Genomic DNA, 21,643 nt, shown 5'->3' with positions numbered 1-21,643 from the left:
GAAAAAAAAACTCAAATAGGTATCGACCAAGTGAAGAATTTAAATTTTGGGGTGAACAATCCCTTTAAATCTTGGGTATACTCCGGCCACTTTAATAGGTACAGCTAGAGCAGGGTTCCCATTAGAACTGCCTTAATCCTTCGTGGCATAGATTCAACAAGGTACTCAAAAATTCCTTAGAGATTTTGGTGCATATTGACATGACAGCATCACATCAGCATCTCAACAGGCAAATCTCCCGTTACACCACATCCCAAAGGTGCTCTATTGGATTGAGATATGGTGAATGTGGAGGCCACTTGAGTACAGTGAACTCATTGTCAGGTTCAAGAAAACAGTCTGAGATGATTCGTATTTTATGACATGATGCGACATCCTGCTTGAAGTAGCCATCAAAATATGGGTACACTGTGGTTATAATGGGGTAGATATGGTCAGCAACAATACTCAGGTAGGCTGTGGCATTGACATGATGCTCAATTTATACTAATGGGTGCCAAGAAAATATCCCCCCACACCATTACACCACCACCGCCAGCCTGAACCACTGATATAAAGCAGGATGGATCCCTGCTTTCATGTTGTTGATTATGAATTCTGACGCTACCATCCAAATGTCGCAGCAGAATTCGAGACTCATCAGACCAGGCAACATTTTTCCAATCTTTCAATTCACCTTTATTTGTATAGCGCTTTTACAGTGTAGATTGTGTCAAAGCAGCTTCACATAAAAGATCGTAGTAAATTGAAACAGTGTCAGTTCAATTTTCAGAGTTTCAGTTTAGTTCAGTTTAGCTCAGTTCAGTGTGGTTCAATAATCATTACTGAGAGTCCAAACACTGAAGAGCAAATTCATCGATACGTAGCTCTACAGATCCTGAATCATGCAAGCTAGTGGCGATAGCAACAAGAGGAAAAAAACTTCTTCACCAATTGGTGAAAGTGAAGAAAAAACCTCAAATGAAACCAGACCCAGTTGGGCACGACCATTTCCATTTCTCTGCTGGCCAAACAACTTGTGCTGAGCTGCAGTCTCAGCGGCGGAGGCTGGAAGCTGAACCTCAGCGAAGACTCGTCTGTCCCTGGAGCATCACAGGAATCAGTCTCATGCTCTCCACTCCTCCATGACCACCACAGCAGCTGCTCAGGATATGGAAACCTTGGGATTATCTCGTCGCTGGTCTTGGATCAAATCAGTGACGCTGCATAGTCTGAGGTCCTCGGGACGAGTATCCCCAGGTGGAAAAAGAGAATAAAGACAATAAATAGCATAGCTGCTGTTCACAGTGTATATAAACGAGATGCAAAAACCTGTGTGGAGCACATTCATGTATCATACAGCTAAGTGATGCACTGAGTGTAAGCTTTACTAAAAAGATAGGTCTTTAATCTAGTTTTGAATTGGGAGAGTGTGTCTGAGCCTCGAACATTATCAGGAAGGCTATTCCAGAGTTTAGGAGCCATAAATGAGAAGGCTCGACCTCCTTTACTCAACTTTGCTATTCTAGGTACTACCAGAAGCCCTAAGTTTTGAAATCCTAAAGGGTTGGATTGTATCCCGGGTTGGATTGTAGCGAGACAGAAGGTTGGTTAGATAAACAGGAGCTAGATTATTTAAGCTTTATAGGTAAGAAGCAATAGAAAAAAAAATGAGGTGATTTGATCATATTTTCTAGATTTTTTTAGATTTTCTATATTGTCTGGTAATCTTCTATTGTCAAATTTCAGTAACCTGTGCAAATTGTAGCCTCAGTTTCCTGTTCTTAGCTTACAGGAGTGGCACCAGGTGTGGTTTTCTGCTGCTGCTGTAGCCCATCTGCCTCAATGTTGAATGTGTTGTGAGTTCAGAGATGCTCTTCTGCAGACCTCGGTTGTAACGAGTGGTTATTTGAGTTACTGTCGCCTTTCTATCAGCTTGAGCCAGTCTGGCCATTCTCCTCTGCGCTCTGGCATCAACAAGGCCTCTGCACCCACAGAAAAGCCGCTCACTGGAAATATTCTCATTTCGAACTATTTTCTGTAAACCTTAGAGATATTTGTGCGTGAAAATCCCAGCCCATCTGGCACCGACAAACATGCCACGTTCAGTCATTTAAATCCCCTTTCTTCTCTATTCTGATGCTCGGTTTGAACTGCAGCAGATCGTCTTGACCATGTCTACATGCCTAAATGCATTGATCTGCTGTCATGTGATCGGCTTATAAGAAAGTTGAGTTAACGAGCAGTTGGACACATGTAACTAATAAAGTGGCCGGTGAGTATGAAGTAAATAACTTGACAGTTGCAATAATTGCCCAAAAGTTTACATTAACACATAAATGAAACCATTGATGGCTTAAAAATTCAAAGTAATCCCTTTGGTAATCTATCATTGTTTTCTTTTAGTATATAAAAGTCTTCCAAAGAGAGTATTAATATTATACATAATGATTTTTGGGTGAATTGTTACTTGCTTTATGATTTTGACTTTTTAGGGGTCTTTTTAATAGAAAACACGTTTATGCCAAATCATTAAATCAATGTTTTTATGCAGTATATAACTGAAATCTCTAATGAAATATCAAATGTCACTGATAAAGAACAAATTAATTAATTACAAAGACATTTCAGCCCCCCCAAAATTTTATTTCGGGGACCTTTTTTGTCACATTGTGGCATTTTCGCTTCATAACCCCCCATTAATTCCTGCCCCAAAGGTGACCGCTTTTAATGAAGAAACTACAATTCACTGAGGATGAACTTTTGCAAGAGTAGAAAAATAGCGTGAGCTCTTTCTTGGAAATCGATGGCCCTGTCACCGCCGTCTGGGATAATTCCACACAAGCATGTTAATTACTCAACATTAATGAGCAGGACTAGCATACAGAGCCAGCTGGCACGTCATTACAACATTATTGGCCCAACAATCTTTTAACAGAATAACCCAGCGATATATGAAATTATGAATCATTACATCTATTTTGGTCTGGCATCACCTACTGTATGCCAGACTACAATCAAAAAGCGTATCCCACCTGTCAACTGGGAGTGTGTGTGCTGATGTACTCAGGAACTGCTTAAATGTGGAATATATTTTTTTCGAATTTAACTTTTAACACTAAATTTCCTGTTTAAGCGGAGAGCTAGCTTTGTTAGCTTTTTATTTTTGTGTGTCCAAACAATTGTGTATAGAGCAAGATATGTATTAAAGGGATATTGAAGATAGAATGTTGGAATCCAGCAGCCATTGACATCCATAGTAGCAAACCAGTTTACAACATTCTTCAAAATATCTTCTTTTGTGTTCAACAGAGAAAAGGAACAGGTATGGAGGAAGAGGAAGGTGGAGTAAAAGATGAACGTTCCTTATTATGCAGGCTACCTTTTAGACTTGTATATTCAGACACATATGCTTGAAATATACATATACTTGACATATGCATCAATATATAGTTGTATATGTAAAGTATACTACTTCTATAAGTGAATATTCATTCACTTTCTTTTCTGCTTTGTCCTTTTATTTAATCAGGGGTCACAGCAGTGGAATGAACCGCCTATAAGTAAATATTAACTTCTAAAAATAAATATTTATCAGATAACATTGATAACACTATACGCAAAACTTTATGTATTGCAGGTTTTCTAAAATGATTCATTTTACTATTTAAATGTAATATTATTTCATGCACTTATTTGTATACTGTTTTAGCACAAAAAATGACTGGATTAAAATTCTTATATCAGTTTTTACATATTAGAGTCAAATGTTTTTATAGAGACCATTTTTGGAATTTTTTATCACTCAATATTCAGTAAATGCTGCAAACAGACAATTTCTTTTGAACAAGTAAATAAATATTTTAGTTTTTTTTTTTGTAAAAAACCCAAACAAAAAAAAAAAAACTTAACATCTATATAATAAAGTAACTTAAAGTATGTATGTACATATACTTTTGTAAAAACCTTCGGAATGCATTTATGATTAAAGTTGAGTTTTATTCTGATCAATAAATGTGAAAAAACTATTTTAAAAAATCCTAAAATATGTATTGTAATTTAAATATATGGACACAAAAACTTCAAAGTGTATTTTGCATATATATATGTGTGTGTGTGTGTGTGTGTGTGTGTGTGTGTGTACAGTTGAAGCTATATTCAGTTGTCGTTCTTTCGAAAGTATGTCTGATAGTTTATTTTTTTCTGGCGAAAGTCTTATTTCTTTTAGTTCGGCTAGAATAAAAGCAGTTTTTTTTTTTATGAAATAAAACTTTAATTAAATAAATTAATTTATTAATTTATTAATCAAATGAAATAAATTAAATAAAATGTAAATAAATAAATAAATAAGGGCTGCACGGCGGCGCAGTGGATAGCATGTTCCCCTCACAGCAAGAAGGTCGCTGGTTCCAGCCTCGGCTGGGTCAGTTGGCATTTCTGTGTGGAGTTTTTGCATGTTCTCCCCGTGTTCACGTGGGTTTCCTTTGGGTGCTCCGGTTTCCCCCACAAGTCCAAAGACACACGGTACAGGTGAATTGGGTACGCTAAATTGTCTGTATGTGTATGAGTGTGAGTGAGTGTGTATAGATGTTTGCCAGTGATAAGTTGCAGCTGGAAGGGCATCCACTGCATAAAACATATTCTGGATAAGTTGGCGGTTCATTCCGCTGTGGCGACCCCTGATTAATAAAGCAACTAAGCTGAAAAGAAAATGACTGAATGAATTAATACATAAAATTAAATTATTTTAAATTAAATTAAATTAAATTAAATTAAATTAAATTAAATTAAATTAAATTAAATTAATTTAAATTAAATTAAAAACTGACAAAACTGACAGGTTTTCTTGCTTCAAAAGTTATTCTGACACGTGTTCAAATAATTTTTTAGACACAAAAGGCAAGACCTGTTGTTTCTCAGTGTGGTGTTAAAAGCACTATAAAAAACTCAGAAAGGAAAAAGCAGGGTAAGAATATAAAACCGCCTCAATATGGCACCCCGAGCGTCTGTGTCAGTCTCAATTTGAATTAGCGGGAATCCCATTTCAGGCACCAACAGCTTCATGTCAAGGACAGTGAATTTGTACCATATTTGCTCCGTTTGATGCTGGTCATGGCTAGAGGAAGGGACACGCTGACTGTGCCTAATCGTGAGCGTATTACTAGCCACCCTTGTCAGTTCACGTTCTTATAAAGAAGTCAAATCATCCATATGACCTCATTTGCGATCAGAAATAAGTAAAAGTGTCTAATATTAATATAACAAATAACATATTAAATGTGTCTCTATTACAATGATACAGAACTATTTAAGATCTGTGTCAATTCATTTTCTTTATCAAACACTTTATTGAATGTTTTAAAATAATTACCGTTTAAATTATACATGTTTTTTTCTTCTGAAGAGATTAACTACATTTATCTTATCAAATTATATTTTTGAGTCTCTACACTTTTAGGTAACAAGACTAAATAACTAAAGGAATGGTTTATCATATTGTTATATTGTTAATTTATTATATTGGTGTTGTTTTATCAAATCTGTTGTGCGTAAACAAATAATAACTCTGTTACTGTAATTCAGCAATGTTTAAACTGCACAGTCATTTCTCTTTTAGATACGTTTAGATAAGAGTTATTTTTCAGTTGATGTAATTTGAAACAGAGCTTGTGATAAATCCCAATCTCTCAGCATTTTCAAACTAATTTCAGACCTTTAAAATATATAATTACTATGGCAAATATAACATGTTTAGTTCTTAAAATACACACTGATTCCTATTGAGATTGCAATAATAATACATTTTTAAAACATAAGCAGATTTTTATTTACACTTGATACACAGCGTTTAAAATGTTTTACTCCATTCTTCTTCCAGCTAAACAGCCACTTACTTTCATTCTGAGAGAAGTCGCTGAAATAACATGTTGTAAATCTAGCAGCATTCATACCGTTTCATTTTTGTATCTTGAAATGAATATTATTTCTTCTGAATCATTGTCATTCGTTTTATTTTTCCTGTTTAGAATATAACTGAGTCTTTGATTTTCATTTATAAGGGATTTACAAAGCATAAATCATCCTCAGTTCATAAAAATTCATGTAGAAATGTGTTAATAAAAACATTTACTAACATATAGAGTAACTATTACTATACGCCTTACAAATAAGGTGCATAAATGTTCGTTTGAAAAGTTTTATTTAATTTGCATTTACTCACTCATTCTGAATGATCTTAAAACCTGCAACTACTCTTAAATAACTAGTTTGTAAAAAATAAAGTACTTAATTTAGCAAGAAAAAAAATCATTAAGCAAGTCTGAAAATACAATCCTTAAGCACATTATATGTCCTTATAGAATACAATAGCTATATTTATAAACTGCTTACTATGTTTATTAATTTAGAGTTATTGCATACAGTGTGCAGTTATTACAGTGTTACCCATCTCATTAAAAGGGATAAATATCATATTAAGGCTTTCAATCTCAATTAAACATAAAAATTATTAGCCTTCTGAGTGTGATTTTAATGCAAAAGGTGGAAAATTATAGGAGATTTGGCATCCTGTGATCACATCAAATCTCAGATCGCTGACAATATCAACTCATATTTACAAACCCCTAATATGAAATCAGTCACCATATGATGTGCAAAAATGTGATTTAAATGAACCTTTGGGATTTATGCGAGACATTCTGTGAGTGCAACAAATCAACAACCAAGCAGATATGCAAAACAGCATGCAATATCTCTCTCTCTCTCTTTCTCTCTCTCTCTCTCTCTCTCTCTCTCTCTCTCTCTCTCTCTATCTCTATATATATATATATATATATATATATATATATATATATATATATATATATATATATATATATATATATATATATAGTTTTTATATATATATATATATATATATATATATATATATAGTTTATATATATATATATATATATATATATATATATATATACATATATATATATATATAATTTTATTATGTATATAATAATAATAATAATAATAATAATAATAATAATAATATACCTATAGATGCAGCAGCCCTGCATATGTATATAAAATCAAATATCTTAACACAACAAATTTATTTTATACAACAAATATAAAACAACAAAACCAAAAAGCATTTCATCAATCATAAGTCAGAATATTTTATTTAATTTTTTTTTCTTTTTTGGTCAATAACAAGTCAAAACAATTAAAATTGAAGAACTGAAAACACAAAAATGCTAGTATCATAACTTGTGGAGTTAAATACATAAATAAATGCATACATACATATACATATGTGTGCAACCCTACATATTTTACAATCACAAATCATGTAATATTTTTGAAAGAAACAAGTAAAACAATAATCCATAAATATGTGTAGCCCTATACATAAATAATAATCGTAACAACAACAATTCATACTCATACAGTATTGCAGGCATGTCAACAATATTTTTACAAAAGCATTAATAATTTTCAAACAATGATTAATAGTATTAATAAAGCCATGTGTCCACATGTACCCCTATATAAACTTTCTTAACACACGTTAAAAGATTAAAATATTTTAAAATATCCAAATATTAATACCTTTTCATGAGGTAACTTCTTTAATTCAACAGAGTACCCCTGACAAGCAAAACTTTATGAATCTCTGGTCTAGAGAAACAATAAAAGAACACAAAAACGCTTTGAGAAATATTTTTACCCATGCTTTTGTAAAAAATTATGTTCTTGACAGAACACTGAGCACATTATAATTGTTTTTTCATGATGACCCATTAACAATTGATCAATTGACAAATCCTGTTAAAGGATTTCTTTGTAGTTGTTGTTGTTATAATTATTTAAACTAATCTTAACCCATTTGTGCACAATTTTTTTAAATAGATTTTATGCATATATCCTTGTTAGTAGCGTCCTATGTGAACATCTTTTGCATATATTTTCTCCAGTTTTATTTTTCTTCTTTTTCTAGAAAATCATTTGAATATGCGACAACAAATTCATTCAAATACATTCAATGTAAAAATTGAATAGGATGAGAACATTCAGCATCCCACATTAAAATAACTAATATTAAAAATATCTGCTTTCAACAGATCAATTAATATTTGTAAACACATATATCATGTTTAAAATTTTAAAACCAACTAATATGAACCCCCCAGAAATTATCTATCATATTGTTTCATGAATGAAAACACAAAGAACAAATCAATTTGTCTTACAGTGATGAAACACACTAGTTTCCCTCAACAGACAATTGTGTGTCAAAAAGATAAATAAAAAAGATAATAGTTATTTCAATATTTTGGGTTTCAGTGACCTGACACTTTATTTGTGTGTGGACGAACAGCCAAACCATGTAGAGAAACAGCAATTTAGTCAATACCCATGTCTGTGTGGACAGCAGGGTTTAAAGTAGTGACTGAATTGTGTTGTAGTTGTGTGTTTTTCTTCAGTGATTCTGGTTTTTAATAGGAGTTCATTTTCTCTGTGCTTATTTAAATCTTTGTGACCAGTAAGAGAAGATAATTTTACTCTGAAGGTTTTGCTGTCTATTAAATTGTGTATAAAAAAAGTCTACTTTAAAGTAAGGATATTAGCTAAAAAAGGGTTGTTTTTAAATGGGTTATTATGAAAGCAAACATTTTCACAGAATGTTTGGAAACCTGTCAGTTCAGTTGAAAAATAAATTGGTTCATATGCAAAAAACAACCATGAAAATTATAGGAATAAAACAATACAAGCCCATACAGACTCTATATGAACAGGCGACTATGAGAAGAGCAATACGTATTAGCGCTGATTCTAAACATCCCCTTTTCAGTGAATATCAGCTGTTGCCATAAGGAAAAAGACTGAGAATGCCATTGTGTACAACTAATAGACTTATCTCTACCTCGATAAAACTGTTGAACTCTACCAATAACACTGTTCCTGTAGTACGTTAGCACTTGACTGGTTTCTGTGTTTTATATATTTATACTTATATTCGGTCTTATTCTGTAAACAAAGTATGTTCTTAACTGTTTGTTCTTAATTGTTTTGTTTTATATATTTTTACTGTCTGTTTAGAGCAATGTTGTAGCACCTTTTTTGCCCAAGAAAAATTTCCTCTCAGGGACAAATAAAGTTTATCCTATGTCTGATCACATTTTTTTTTTCCTCTGGAGAAAGTCTTAATTGTTTTATTTCAGCTAGAATAAAAGCAGCTCTTTTTATTTTAAGGTTAAAACTATAAGCCCCTTTCGATAGTCTACAGAACAAACCATCGTTATACAATAACTTGCCAAACTAACCTGCCTAGTTAACCTAATTAACCTAATTAAGGTGTCTTGAAAAATATCTAGTAAAATATTATGTATTGTCATCATGGCAAAGATAAAATAAATCAGTTATTAGAAAAAAGTTATTAAAACTATTATGTTTAGAAATGTGTTGAAAAAAATCTCTCCGTTATACAGAAATTGGGGGAAAAAATAAACAAGGGGGCTAATAATTCTGACTTCAACTGTATTAACACATTATTTCCTAATTCGCCATTATTTATGTACTTGGTATTTGCCCACCGTCATCTATAATAGCTTCTTGAACATTTGACAAACTATACACAAAACTATAGATCTCTTGAACGTTTTGTTGTGTTTGGATGAATCTATAGAGACCTTCATGAATATGTTGATATATATTTGTAAACAAAAAAAATTATTAACATGAAAATTACCTTAATTGGGGAGGATTTATCCTGGAATTAGAGGTAGAAAGTTGAATTCATTTCCTTTTTTCTTTCTTGAAATATTTTATTTGTTTGTTTGCTCACATGTCATTGAGAAATTAGCCATGGACAACATATAGAAAATTCATTATAAAAGGAAAATGTCAACTATAAACTTCGGCAAATACAGTTGGGGAGCTTAAATGGGTTAACTGTCCAATTATGGTATATTTAAAACTGTATTTTATGTGACGTTGTTAGACGCTTGGACAATTTAATTTCCCTCTCGGATTAATCAAGTGAATCAATCAATCAATCAATCAATCAATCAATCAATCAATCAATGTTTCCACTGAAAAAAAGACACAATTTCATAAAAGCATTCAAAATGATACCACCAAATAATTCACAGCTACAGCTAGAATATCATCAATACTTGCGCTTCATCTCTCGCATTAACAAACATTTTGAAACTGGCCTCTCAAGGGGGTTGAAGCATGTTTACGTTAAACAGCAGGCTCCTTTTTATGGCAGCGAGTGACCATGTCATTTATCATTCTCACTCAGCACATGGAAAGTGTCCTGCGTGCTTGCCTGCATCTGCGGGCCATTCCTACATGTACAATCCCCATGAACGCATTGGCGAAACAATGTTCTCTTACCTGCAATGTCCCGAGTAGAACTTCGAGTCCGCTGGAGCTCGGCGCTGCCATGACGGGCCTGGATCGGGCTGGAGAAACGGAAAGAGGAAGGAGAAACGAGAGTTTTTTTAGCGTGATGCGGCTTCAGCAACACACACTGGTACAGTAAAAGCCGAGAGGGGTTCAGCTTGTCGCCTGAAACTCTATATCTGCCTCAGATAAACCCGCGGGCTGCTCCAGTTGTGTGCGGACATTGAGATGAGGATCCTATTAAAAGGGCCTGACGAGACACAGGGATTAAACCAAGCTGGGCATTTCACAGGAGAGAGGACACGGGCTGGAGGGATATCAAGAGGCTGAGGAATCTTCTCCCAGTGTGTGTGTGTTAAGGAAGAGAGTGTGTGTGTGTGCGGATGGGAGTTAATATAGTCAGGGCTTAAATGCTTGCCTGGCGCTGACTTTAAAAAGACGATCTATCCTTGAAATGAATCCCGACGGAGCAAATGAACGTGATTAGTTTGGGATGCCCATGCACAGCTGTGTTTTGGTTGGCATAATGGGGCATCTGATGCCATGGGAAACAAATAAATGTGCCATATTTGTTTTGGCGAACTCAAAATAGGGCTCCTGCAGTGAAAATGTATGTTTATGTGGATGATTTTATTCAAAGTGACTGATGAATGAGAAATATTTGAAGAAGTGGGGAATTAAGGGGAAATGTTTGACCTTTGGAACTGATTTTAGAAATAATCGATTGTATCTGTGTGGCTGTTTAAACTAAAGTACAACCAATCGCTTCAACTATTCCGAATGCTTTACAATTTTCAGGAACTGGCATATTTGCTTTGGTTTAAAATATAAAAAAATATATAATTTAAAAAAAATAAAAAACCTGTTTTCCACATATGTGGCTTTTATTCATTCATTTTCCTTCAGCTTAGTCCCTTTTTTATCAGGGGTCGCCACAGTGGAATGAACAGCCAGCTATTCTGGCATATGTTTTATGCCCTTTCAGCCGCAACCCAGGGTTGAGAAACACCCATACACTCTCACAATCACACACACACACACACACTCATACACTATGGCCAATTTGCTGTTTTCTTTTTGCAAACGAGCCGCTCTGCAGTATATGCAATTATATAGTTTTTTGTTTCTTTTTAAGAGTGCACACTCAGTCGGCGTCAATAGCCTAGTGGTTAAGTGCGCCAACATATAGCACCATGGTGCTCACGGTGACCCGAGTTCAATTTCTGGCTCGAGGTCCTTTGGCGACCCTGCCCTCTACTTTGATATTGCTTGACGCTAATAGCAGGTTTGGCATGCTGTTACAGGGGAGAACCCTATGCTCGGAGATAATTGAGCCCAGGGCTTCTGTCTGGTCGATGAGTATGTAAGGGGTATTAGATGAGGTAGTTCTCGAGAGCTCCCGCTAGTAAAGGAGGAAAAGGCTATTTATTGTGAAATTATACCCTTTTCTGCAAATCTGATGTCCTAACTATATTGTGAAATATCCAGCCTGATCTCACGAGGAAACGTAAATATTTTGCGTTTTGTCAGTTTAGTGGCTAATTTGTACGAGTTGAGTCATACTAAAATGTAAGATTTTAAAAAGGAGGCGTGGCACCCAACCCCGCCCCTAAACCCAATCGTTATTGGGTAATGGGCAAATCGTAGTAAATTGTACGAATTACATTGTACGAATTAATACAAATTAACCACTAAATCTAAAAGTTACGAATTTCTGTAAGATTGCGTTGGAAATTTCAGATATTCTGATTCTCAAATATGCGTAAAATGTGTATTTTATCATTTAATTAGCTTAATAACGATAACATTATTTGAACTATGATGCCGCCATGTTAAGCCATGATCACACTGCACTTTCGCCCCATTGACTTCCATTCATACACATGCAAATAATAAATGCAAGACTGCAAGACTGGAAATGCAAGCTCATGCAACAAGTTTTGCATGTCTTTACATTCCAAAGTTTGAGCTTTGTGAACTCTGACCTGCGAAATCGCATCATGTGATTGCATGAGACCAATAGAAGATCAAAATGTGACCTCTCTGTACAGAAATTGAAAATATGGAGCAAGCGCTTGCTTTATTGATGTCTAATCATCTTCTTTTATCCAGTTCCTTTTGCACCGTATGGCATAATTTTGCATGGCCAAACTCTAATGTGACCGTGGCTTTAGTCTGCTCTGCAGTGGAGAGATTAGTGCTGCTGGATTCACAACATGTTAATTCATCAACTTTTCCCACAATACATTCAAGTAAGTTGCTGTTTAACTTAGAGAAGACTAAACATTCTAGTAACCAAAACATTGGTTAAAATGTTTGTTTTACATTGTTTAACCTAAAGATTGTTTAAAAATAATTATAATTGTCATCTCCAAATCGTCACCTCAGAATAAGGTTCTATCTGATATGTGTTAAAATTGAGTAATTGACATTTTCTTATTAAATGATAACTTTTTTACATTATTTGATGTTTTTTTATCTAAGTTTTTCATTTTAAGACTTTTTATTTAAAAACAAATGTTACACACATACTGTTGTCTATATGGAATGCAAAAACTTTAAAGCTCAATATCTTAAAGTCATTCAGATTGCAGATAGAACCTTATAATTCCAAGGAGTTGAAAAATGTCAGATATGAACTTTATAAATCATAAGTATTGTTTTGCTAGTAATTGCATATTTAAATGTCTGTAACATAAAATAAAGTTTAAAAACACTGATAAATTGGGATTTGAGACTTAACTTTATGATTAAGTGCTGCAGTGCAACAGTTTCATTGTGGGAAAGCAGATTTGAATTTAGCAGCAGATCATTCAAAGCACTGAAAACTCTAATAACTGCTGAGACAGTATTTCTTGCAACACTAAATGTATATCCCACAACCACAAACAATCCTCTTTCAATCCTCAACGTTTTCAGTTTGTCAGTTTCAATTCTCAACTTCATCTCTCAATTAAAAACATCTTCTTTTAAACCCTTTTCCCAGTGCCGACTGACATAATTTTGCACGCTCAACCGTGTGACCGCAAATTTGGTTTATGCTGCTGTGGAGAAATTTGTGCTGCTGGATTTACAACATGTTAATTTATCAATTTCTGCCACAATACATGAAAGTAAGTGGCTCTTTAAATAGGAGAAGATTATAGTAAACATTTTAATAACCTAAAATGTTTGTTTTACATTGTTAAACCTAAAACAGTATATTTAAAAAACAACTACAATTGTCATCTCCAATGATATCAGGTAAGTACTTTACAACCCATAAGTAATGTTTTGCAAGTGTATTTAAATGCCTGAAACATAAAATAAACACAAATATTAGTTAGAAAACAGGATTTATAACTTAAATTCATGATTAGCAGTCATTGTGGAAAGCAGATTTGAATTTAGCAGTTGATCACACGACAGAACGCTCTCATAACTGCTGCAACAGTATTTCTTACAACCATAAAGAACTTTTTTTTCATGATTTGCCTGTTTCAAACCACAACAGTTTCAGTTTGCCAGTTTCAATTCTCAACTTCATCTCTCAATTCAAAATCCATTTTTCATAATTACTTCTCACCAAGTGACATATGACTACTTTAAACTTTCAAATCTCACAATCTCAGCTTGTATTACACTGCGATACAGTACGAGACCAAACATTTCTCTTAAGAACAAGTTATCAGGGTGATGCCTTCCACAATTACTCTACATGTATGTCAAACAAAGCTCGCTTTTGTTTTCCATTTTCATTTCTCCGAAGAAATCTTAAGAAAAACACACTGACTTTTAGATGAAGCAATACCTGAGAACTCAAGTCTCCTGAGCTATGAAAAAACAGCAATAAACTTGAGTTGCACACACAACTAGAATAAAATAATGAGAGAAAACCAATACCTGCAGCTTGCTTCAGCATATACAGTAGGTTGAAGTCATTACGTTTCTCTATAGAGACACGGTTATGATTGCGGTATACAGTTGCTTGTGTTAGAGTTATGTTACAGTCATAATTTTCCACATGTGGTGCCACTAGTGTCATCGGCAAATGACGAAGTGCTGATTTAAGATGGAATAAATACACAAACATGCAAACACACATGAATGTCCAAATAACTGTTTGATTTATCGATAGCTAACACAAAAACATATGCGAATGCATGACGCTAATTGAGCTTTATCATATAGAACAGTGTTTCCCAACCCTGTTCCTGGAGGCACAGCAGCAGTACATATTTTGGATGTCCCCCTTATCTGACCTATTCATTTCAGATTTTGGAGTCTCTTCTAATTTTCTGTTGAGTTGATTTAGGTGTGTTAGAATAGGAAGAGGTTGAAAATGTGTACTGTTGGTGTGCCTTTAGGAACTGGGTTGGGAAAGACTGATATAGAAACCTATTCAATGTTGCCTGATTTATAACATCCAAACAAACAAAACAAAAAGTGGTTTGTGTCTTTTTGTGTCTTTACACCACTGTCGCGCTCTTACAGTTATGCTACTGCATGAATTGGCATATTCAGCATGTGATCATGCAACAACAAAACGCTGATGCTTTGGAAAAGCGAGCCAAGGCATTCTTATATTTCCCTGAGCTTGTGACTGATGGGTTTTTGGCAAAGTTACACGTGTTAAATAAGTGTGCAGGAGGACAGTGTGAAATTGATGCCAAGAAAGTCCCTGCCTGCAAAATCAAATGGTGGAATTTCCTCTAGTAAAAACCCACAGTACTTGTAATATGACATACAGTAAAATGAGATGAAACTGTCATTTAGTTACACTGATGACATAAAAAATTTGTATTATTTTTATTTATTTTTTTATGTGTGTGTGTGTGCGTGTGTGTGTGTGTGTGTGTGTGTGTGTGTGTGTGAAGACATTAACAATAAAATAATTGTTCAAACTACTTATTTGAAGGCGAAACAACACAATTTTAAAGTTATTTTTGCGACAATCTAATTGTTTTATGATGAATCCACTTAAATTTGTTTAAAATATTAAGTTAACTTGATCGATTTGTGTTGGGACAACATGAAGAAATTGTGTGAAGCTCAGCATTTTTTTACAGTGCTTATAAGTCTGAAGAAATAATTATATTATTTGGTCCATTTACATTAAACTAATCTAGAATTAAACCCTTTCACATGTAAATTTTAAACACTCCCTGACCCCGTTTAAGTTTTTAGTGTAACTATTATTTAAAACGCATCCACAGAAAAAAAAATACTCAAAGATATTTCCTTGGATTTACAATTTTTTTTTTCAAGTTAGGTGGTTGTAAATAATTATTTGTGCTGAATTTAAAGCAAACAAATTAAGTTAAACATTACTAAATTTAATTTGTTTGTTTAAATTCAACACTAATAAATTGTTTGTACAAGAAAGTTTTAAGTATACCATATACTAGTATACTATATATAATGGTGCTTTGCAATGGTGCGTTTCCCCATTGCAATTGTGTAGATAAATTATCAGAATATTTTTAAATAAATAAAGAACTTTTGAGTTTTGTATAAGAAATAAACATCACAAAACTATACTCTCTTTCTCTTTCTCTCTCTCTCTTTCTCTTTCTCTCTCTCTCTCTCTCTCTCTCTCTCTCTCTCTCTCTCTCTCTATATATATATATATATATATATATATATATATATATATATATATATATATATATATATATATATATATATATATAAAATCCCATTACTATATTCTGTTTTATGTTTGAACGATACTGCTCTCATTGCAATTGTATCGATAAATTACCAAATTTGTTTCATAGACAAATAAATAAAATAGCTTTTGTGTCCACAAAATGTAACTAATGAACTAACAAAGAAACTAACGAAGGAACAAACTAAGGAAGGAAGAAAGGAAGGAATGAACTAATGAACAGAGGAACAATTAAATAAATAAACAGTTTGGTGTTTTCCCAGAGATGGGTTGCAGCTGGAAGGGCATCCGCTGCATAAAAACTTGCTGGATAAGTTGCCGGTTCATTCTGCTGTGGCAACCCCGGATTAACAAAGGGACTAAGCCGACAAGAAAATGAATGAATGAATAGTTTGGTGTTACGTAAAAGGAAAAAAAAACATAATAAAATTCAACAAACATTTGATTTTATACCAATAAAATTGTATTGCAAGCCTATGTTATCATTTTGTAATTCTGAAATACTGCATTTTTTTCAGAAATAAAATTCTTTGTAAGTCGTCAATTTTGAGAAATTCAGAATTATGAGATGTTCCCAGCTGACACAGGACGTCAACATGACATCAGATTAAAGTTGTATCCCAATGTCGTGGGGACAAAGCATTTTGGGTGGAAATGAAAATCAGATTGACATTAGAACCCAACGTTAGGCTGACGTCAGGCTCCAAACCTCGGACTGATGTTAGATGAATACCAGAATATTTTTTAAATAAATAAATAAAAGAACTTTTGTGTTTTGTATAGGTATAAACATCACAAAATTCCTAAAAAAAAAAAAAAATCCTATTACTACATTCCGTTTTACGTATGAACGATTCTGCTCTTATTGCGACTGCGTCAATAAATGACCTTTTTTTTAAAAAAAACATAAATAAATAGCTTTTGTGTTCACAACATTAAACTAACTAACGAATGAACTAATGAACAAACTAATAAATGAACGAAAGAACAAATGAAGGAACAAATAAATAAATAAATACTTTACTGTTACGTAAAAGAAAATAAACATCACAAAATTCAACAAACATTTAATTTCATACCATAAATTTTTTTTACTGCAGGCCTATTGTAATTCAAAAAAATATCGAATATTGGTTGTATTATAACAATGTAACGATGTGTGGACGTTGCATTTTGGGTGGAAATGAAAATCAGGTTGACATCAAAACCCAACGTTATGTCGACGTCAGTGTCAAAACCTTGGACAGATGTTAGATTTTGGTCACTTTCTAACGCAACCTAAAACAACCAAATCTACGTCTAATGATGTTACAGATTGACATTGTGTGGGCGTTACCACTATGACATCTATCAGACGTTGAATTTTGGTTGAATAACCGTCACTATTTGATGTCATTATGACGTTGGTTTAAGATGTTGACTTGTCGTTGGATTTTGGTCACTTTCCAACACGACCTTGAATCCACGACCTAATTTTAATCTAATATTAACGTCTTATGATTTGTGCCTGCTGGGTTAACGGCAAGTTTATAATCAAAATTATTGCAAATGTCTTGCAAATGTGTGTTTACAGGTTTGTCACTTCTGATTTTAACTGGCACTATTCTGAGATTGCTAATGCTACCATTTCTAGACATATTATATTGTGACAATTTTAAGTTTTATTAAAATAGGATGAGAATGGATGAGAAATGACACTATTAGCATGCATCGAAATGGCTAGAAAAACTCAGATTTCAAACATAAAAGGTAGCAATTACCTTCATTTTTTGCTACTTTATGAAAGCATGGTCATAGAAAAAAAAGAGTCACATTAGCTCTTTAAATTTACACCCACCCTTCATCTCTCCGACCTTATAATTATCTCAATCAGCGGCACTGTTTAATTATGTGGAAGGCGGTTTGAATGTCCCATCAGGCTAAAGCCAGCATATTGTGTCCGGCTGTAAACACACAGCTATTTATACCAGTGTTTCAGGGCACTGAGCGTCAGTGGAGGACATGAATCCTGGGCGATGACAGTTCTGGTGCAACTGATGAGATCAAGATGTTGTTCAGAGAAATCAAAGCCAGTACAAATGCAACACTGCCAACCTGCAACCACACACACGGAACACGCTGGTCTCGACGGGACACTGTTTGCATGGGATTCGTTTTTCAAATGACATTTTATCCCTCTGTTCTGTACGGGACTATTGGGTTTCAAATTATGGGTTGCACCAGAGGTTTTGGGCATTTTGATGGAAAAAAAAAAAATAATCGAATGACTTTCAATGATCAGGTTTGACAAAAATAATCCATACTGTATGAGTGAGAGGTATTTGAAATGTGAAAATAAATTTGTGTTTACAGACCATTTTGAGGGATGTAAACAAAAACAATGGTCCCCACGTATTTCCTGTTGTACATTTTTAATTTTTAACGCTTCTGAGAATCCAAAAAAAAAAAAAAAAACACATTGATAAATAATGTTATGATAGCTGTTTTAACATTATGATATAAATGAATTGTTACTTGTTACAGTTATAAAATAGTTTCATCACAAGCAGGAAATGTTCATGGGCCACATTGAAATCGTCTATAGGTTTTTGCGCATTAATGAATTTATTTTTCGCAAATAGTTTGTATATTATAACTGCAAGTTAGATTGCAAGCGAAATGCACAGTTCTGACTCTTATTTTATCTATATTATTTTAATAAACTCACAATATTACAGTTCAACATGCAGATTAGAGTCTTGTTTAAAGTTTTGGGTTTATGAATGTTCTGTTGAAGGTAATTTGTTAAATCTAATAAGCTGCGTTTTAATTAAGTATGTTTATTCATTGATTCTGTAAACTGCATTTCTAGGAGCAAAGTAGTAACTTGTAATACTAAGTTCATAGGTTCGCTCATCATTTATATCTCAAATGACTATGATTTTTCACCTGATCTTACAAGAAAACAGAAGTATTTAAAGTTTTGTCAGTTTAGTGGCGAATTTGTAGAAATTTGTATGAGTTAGGTTGTACGAAAATTTATTTTAAAAAGGAGGTGTGGCACCCAACCCTGCCCCTAAACCCAACTGTCTTTGGGTGATGAGAAAATTGTACCAAATTGTATGAATTAGATTGTAATATTTCATAAAAATTAGCCACTAAATCAAAAGTGACAAATTGCTGTGAGATTGTGTTGGAATTTTAGGTATTTTTTCTCTATAATTTACTTTCTTCTCAAAGATGTTTGCAATTTTAATAAACTTACAACTCTACAGTCATATTCAATACTTCTCGCGTTTCTGACTTTATTTTTCGCAAATACTTTATATGTTAAAATTGCACGAAAATGCTACTGACTTCTGTCTCAAAGATTGTGACTAATAAACTCGCAGTCATTATTAATAGTGCTGAAAGTTATTAGTTAATTCTAATAAGTTGCATTTGAGTATTTGACTGATGAGTTGTGTAGTGAATAAAGCCACTGAATCAAACCCATTTTTGTTTTAATAAATCACTGATTGTTCACACTTTAATGGAAGTTACTACTGAGAACATTTCTGAGAACAAAGTCAGAAATGTGATGTTAACTTAATTGTATGTTTATGAATTGTATCTTACTTATTTCTGGCAATTATGAGAACTATTATGTTTCCCTCACCACCAGATTGGAAGATTATATTTGGCTCAACTAACATAAGAAATGAATAATTACATACAACAGAATAAAATCACAAAAAACACACAAATTGCATACAAAATTTAAATTAAAAAATCCTTTACATTCAACTTTAGTTTTCCTCCATTCCTCTCTTTTTTTTGCAAATAGTTTATATATTAGAATTTGTGAGTTTATTGATTAAAATTACAAGAAAAAGGTTCCAGTTCAGTTGTGAGTTGATTAATGTCACAGTTTTTTAAAAAGAAAGTCATGTTTAGCTAATAAACTCAAAACTCTGCAAAACTACAACTAAAAAAAAATCAAAAAAATAAAACTACAGTCTAGTCAAATTCAACACGTCGACGGAAAACTTGTTTTGAGTTTTGAGCTTACTCATGCTATATATGCTGATTGTGAGTTGTTCATTCAGTGAGAAAACGTAACTATTTTATGTATCGTCAGGAAAGTGATTAATTTGTTCAAATTTATACGGATTTAATTCTTATGAAAAAGTATGATTTTTTACATGTTCACACCCCTAACCCTTCCCCTCATTAGAGTATAAGAAAATGACCCTAAAATATGCAAATGATATCATAACATTTAATCAAAATTAGCCAATAAATCAAGAAGTCATAATACTGCCTTCATTTCACTTGAAGGGGACCTATTATGCCGCTTTTTTTAGCGTGTATGAAGTTTCAACTCAAAATACCACACAAATATTTTTTAGAACTCTTTGAAATGGTCCCTTTTAGGTTTAGATTCAAATTGTGCCATTTTGGTGACTATATAGCTTTAAATTCAAATGAGACTGAGATCCTAACCCTCTTTTCAAAAGAAGGCGGAGCTACAAATGCCTAGGTGTCAGCATAGTGGCAGATTCAAAACAGGTGTAGTGTTATATGTGTAAAAAAAATGAAAATAGCTGAAAGAAGTGGTTCAGAAGGCAGTCTATGAAGACTATGATGATTATTTGTGCATCTTAAAACTCCACATTTATAATTTTCTTAGTTGTTGACATTATCTTCAGCAGGTACTATGTGAAATCTCCAATGGCAAATGGCTGCTTCTCACTCATGGCTGTTTATGCTAATGAGGAAGCAATTGTCACCAATGGGCAGGGCTTTCCCTCTTCTGATAGCATGTGCAAAGTAAGAATGTCAACCAAAGTGTCTGTTTTTAATCAAGTGTGAATATCAAACAATAGATTTTTTTTTTTTTTTTACAATTAAAGGCAAGCTATATTCACAGTTTCCATAAAAAAATAAAAATAAAAAAACCTGTGTTTAAGGCCCTTGTAAAAGTGAATTTTGCATAATAAGTCACCTTTAATATTTGATGGATAACCAGTGGGAAAAATAATGCCATCTCACTTATCTCAGTTTTTAACCAATTAAAAACTACTGATTGTACTGATAGTTTAACAAAAGTTACTAATACACACAAAGCATTACGGGATGCAGGAAAAAGGTGGATGAGGGGACATTCCATCAATAAATTAAGGAATGCATCTGTAAAACTGTCATTTACCTGGTGTCATTTGAGCAGTGCTCTGCTTAACATAAAAAAAAAGAGGAGAGCGACAACAGCTGTCATGCCATTTGTATTAGCAGTGCGTCATCAAACCGTTTTTGCAGTAATGGCGGACTTAGAGACGCATGTTTATAGTCAGCAGCTGATGAAGGCTTATGTACGTTGTTTTTATTAGGCGATTTGCTGGCAGTAACCCGAGTCCTTCCTCTACTGTTAGGGTGATTTTGTTTATGTTTATGGAGCCAAAAACAGACGTCTGGGATACTGAAAAAAAAGGCTGAGTAATCTGTACAGAGTGAACGCACAGCATGTGTACTTGCATTCACCTTTTTCTGCAGACTTGTAACTGAATTTCAGTTAAATAAGTACAGACTTTTTATATCCTCACCTAAAACAGCTGCAGCTGTAAAATGGAGTATTTATTAGAAACTATT

General features: G+C 33.4%; 1 protein-coding gene across 50 annotated transcripts in view; it reads right to left on the bottom strand.

Moving 5' to 3' along the window:
• Positions 1-21,643, bottom strand: part of agbl1 (AGBL carboxypeptidase 1) — a 395,646-nt gene that overhangs the window by 250,750 nt on the left and 123,253 nt on the right. For all 50 annotated transcript variants that reach the window (XR_012400282.1, XR_012400287.1, XR_012400283.1 and 47 more), the window contains one exon: positions 10,378-10,445. Coding sequence is in view for 43 of the 50 variants with exons in the window: in XM_073942875.1 (XP_073798976.1) it covers positions 10,378-10,445 (68 nt within the window). In the remaining 7 variants the exon portion in view is untranslated. The remainder of the gene's footprint in view (positions 1-10,377; positions 10,446-21,643) is intronic.

This window comes from Danio rerio, chromosome 25 (assembly GCF_049306965.1).
Source record: "Danio rerio strain Tuebingen ecotype United States chromosome 25, GRCz12tu, whole genome shotgun sequence".
In the NCBI taxonomy this organism is placed as follows: domain Eukaryota; kingdom Metazoa; phylum Chordata; class Actinopteri; order Cypriniformes; family Danionidae; genus Danio; species Danio rerio.
Note: the sequence above shows the minus strand (reverse complement) of the source record. Positions and strands in the feature narration are given on the sequence as shown.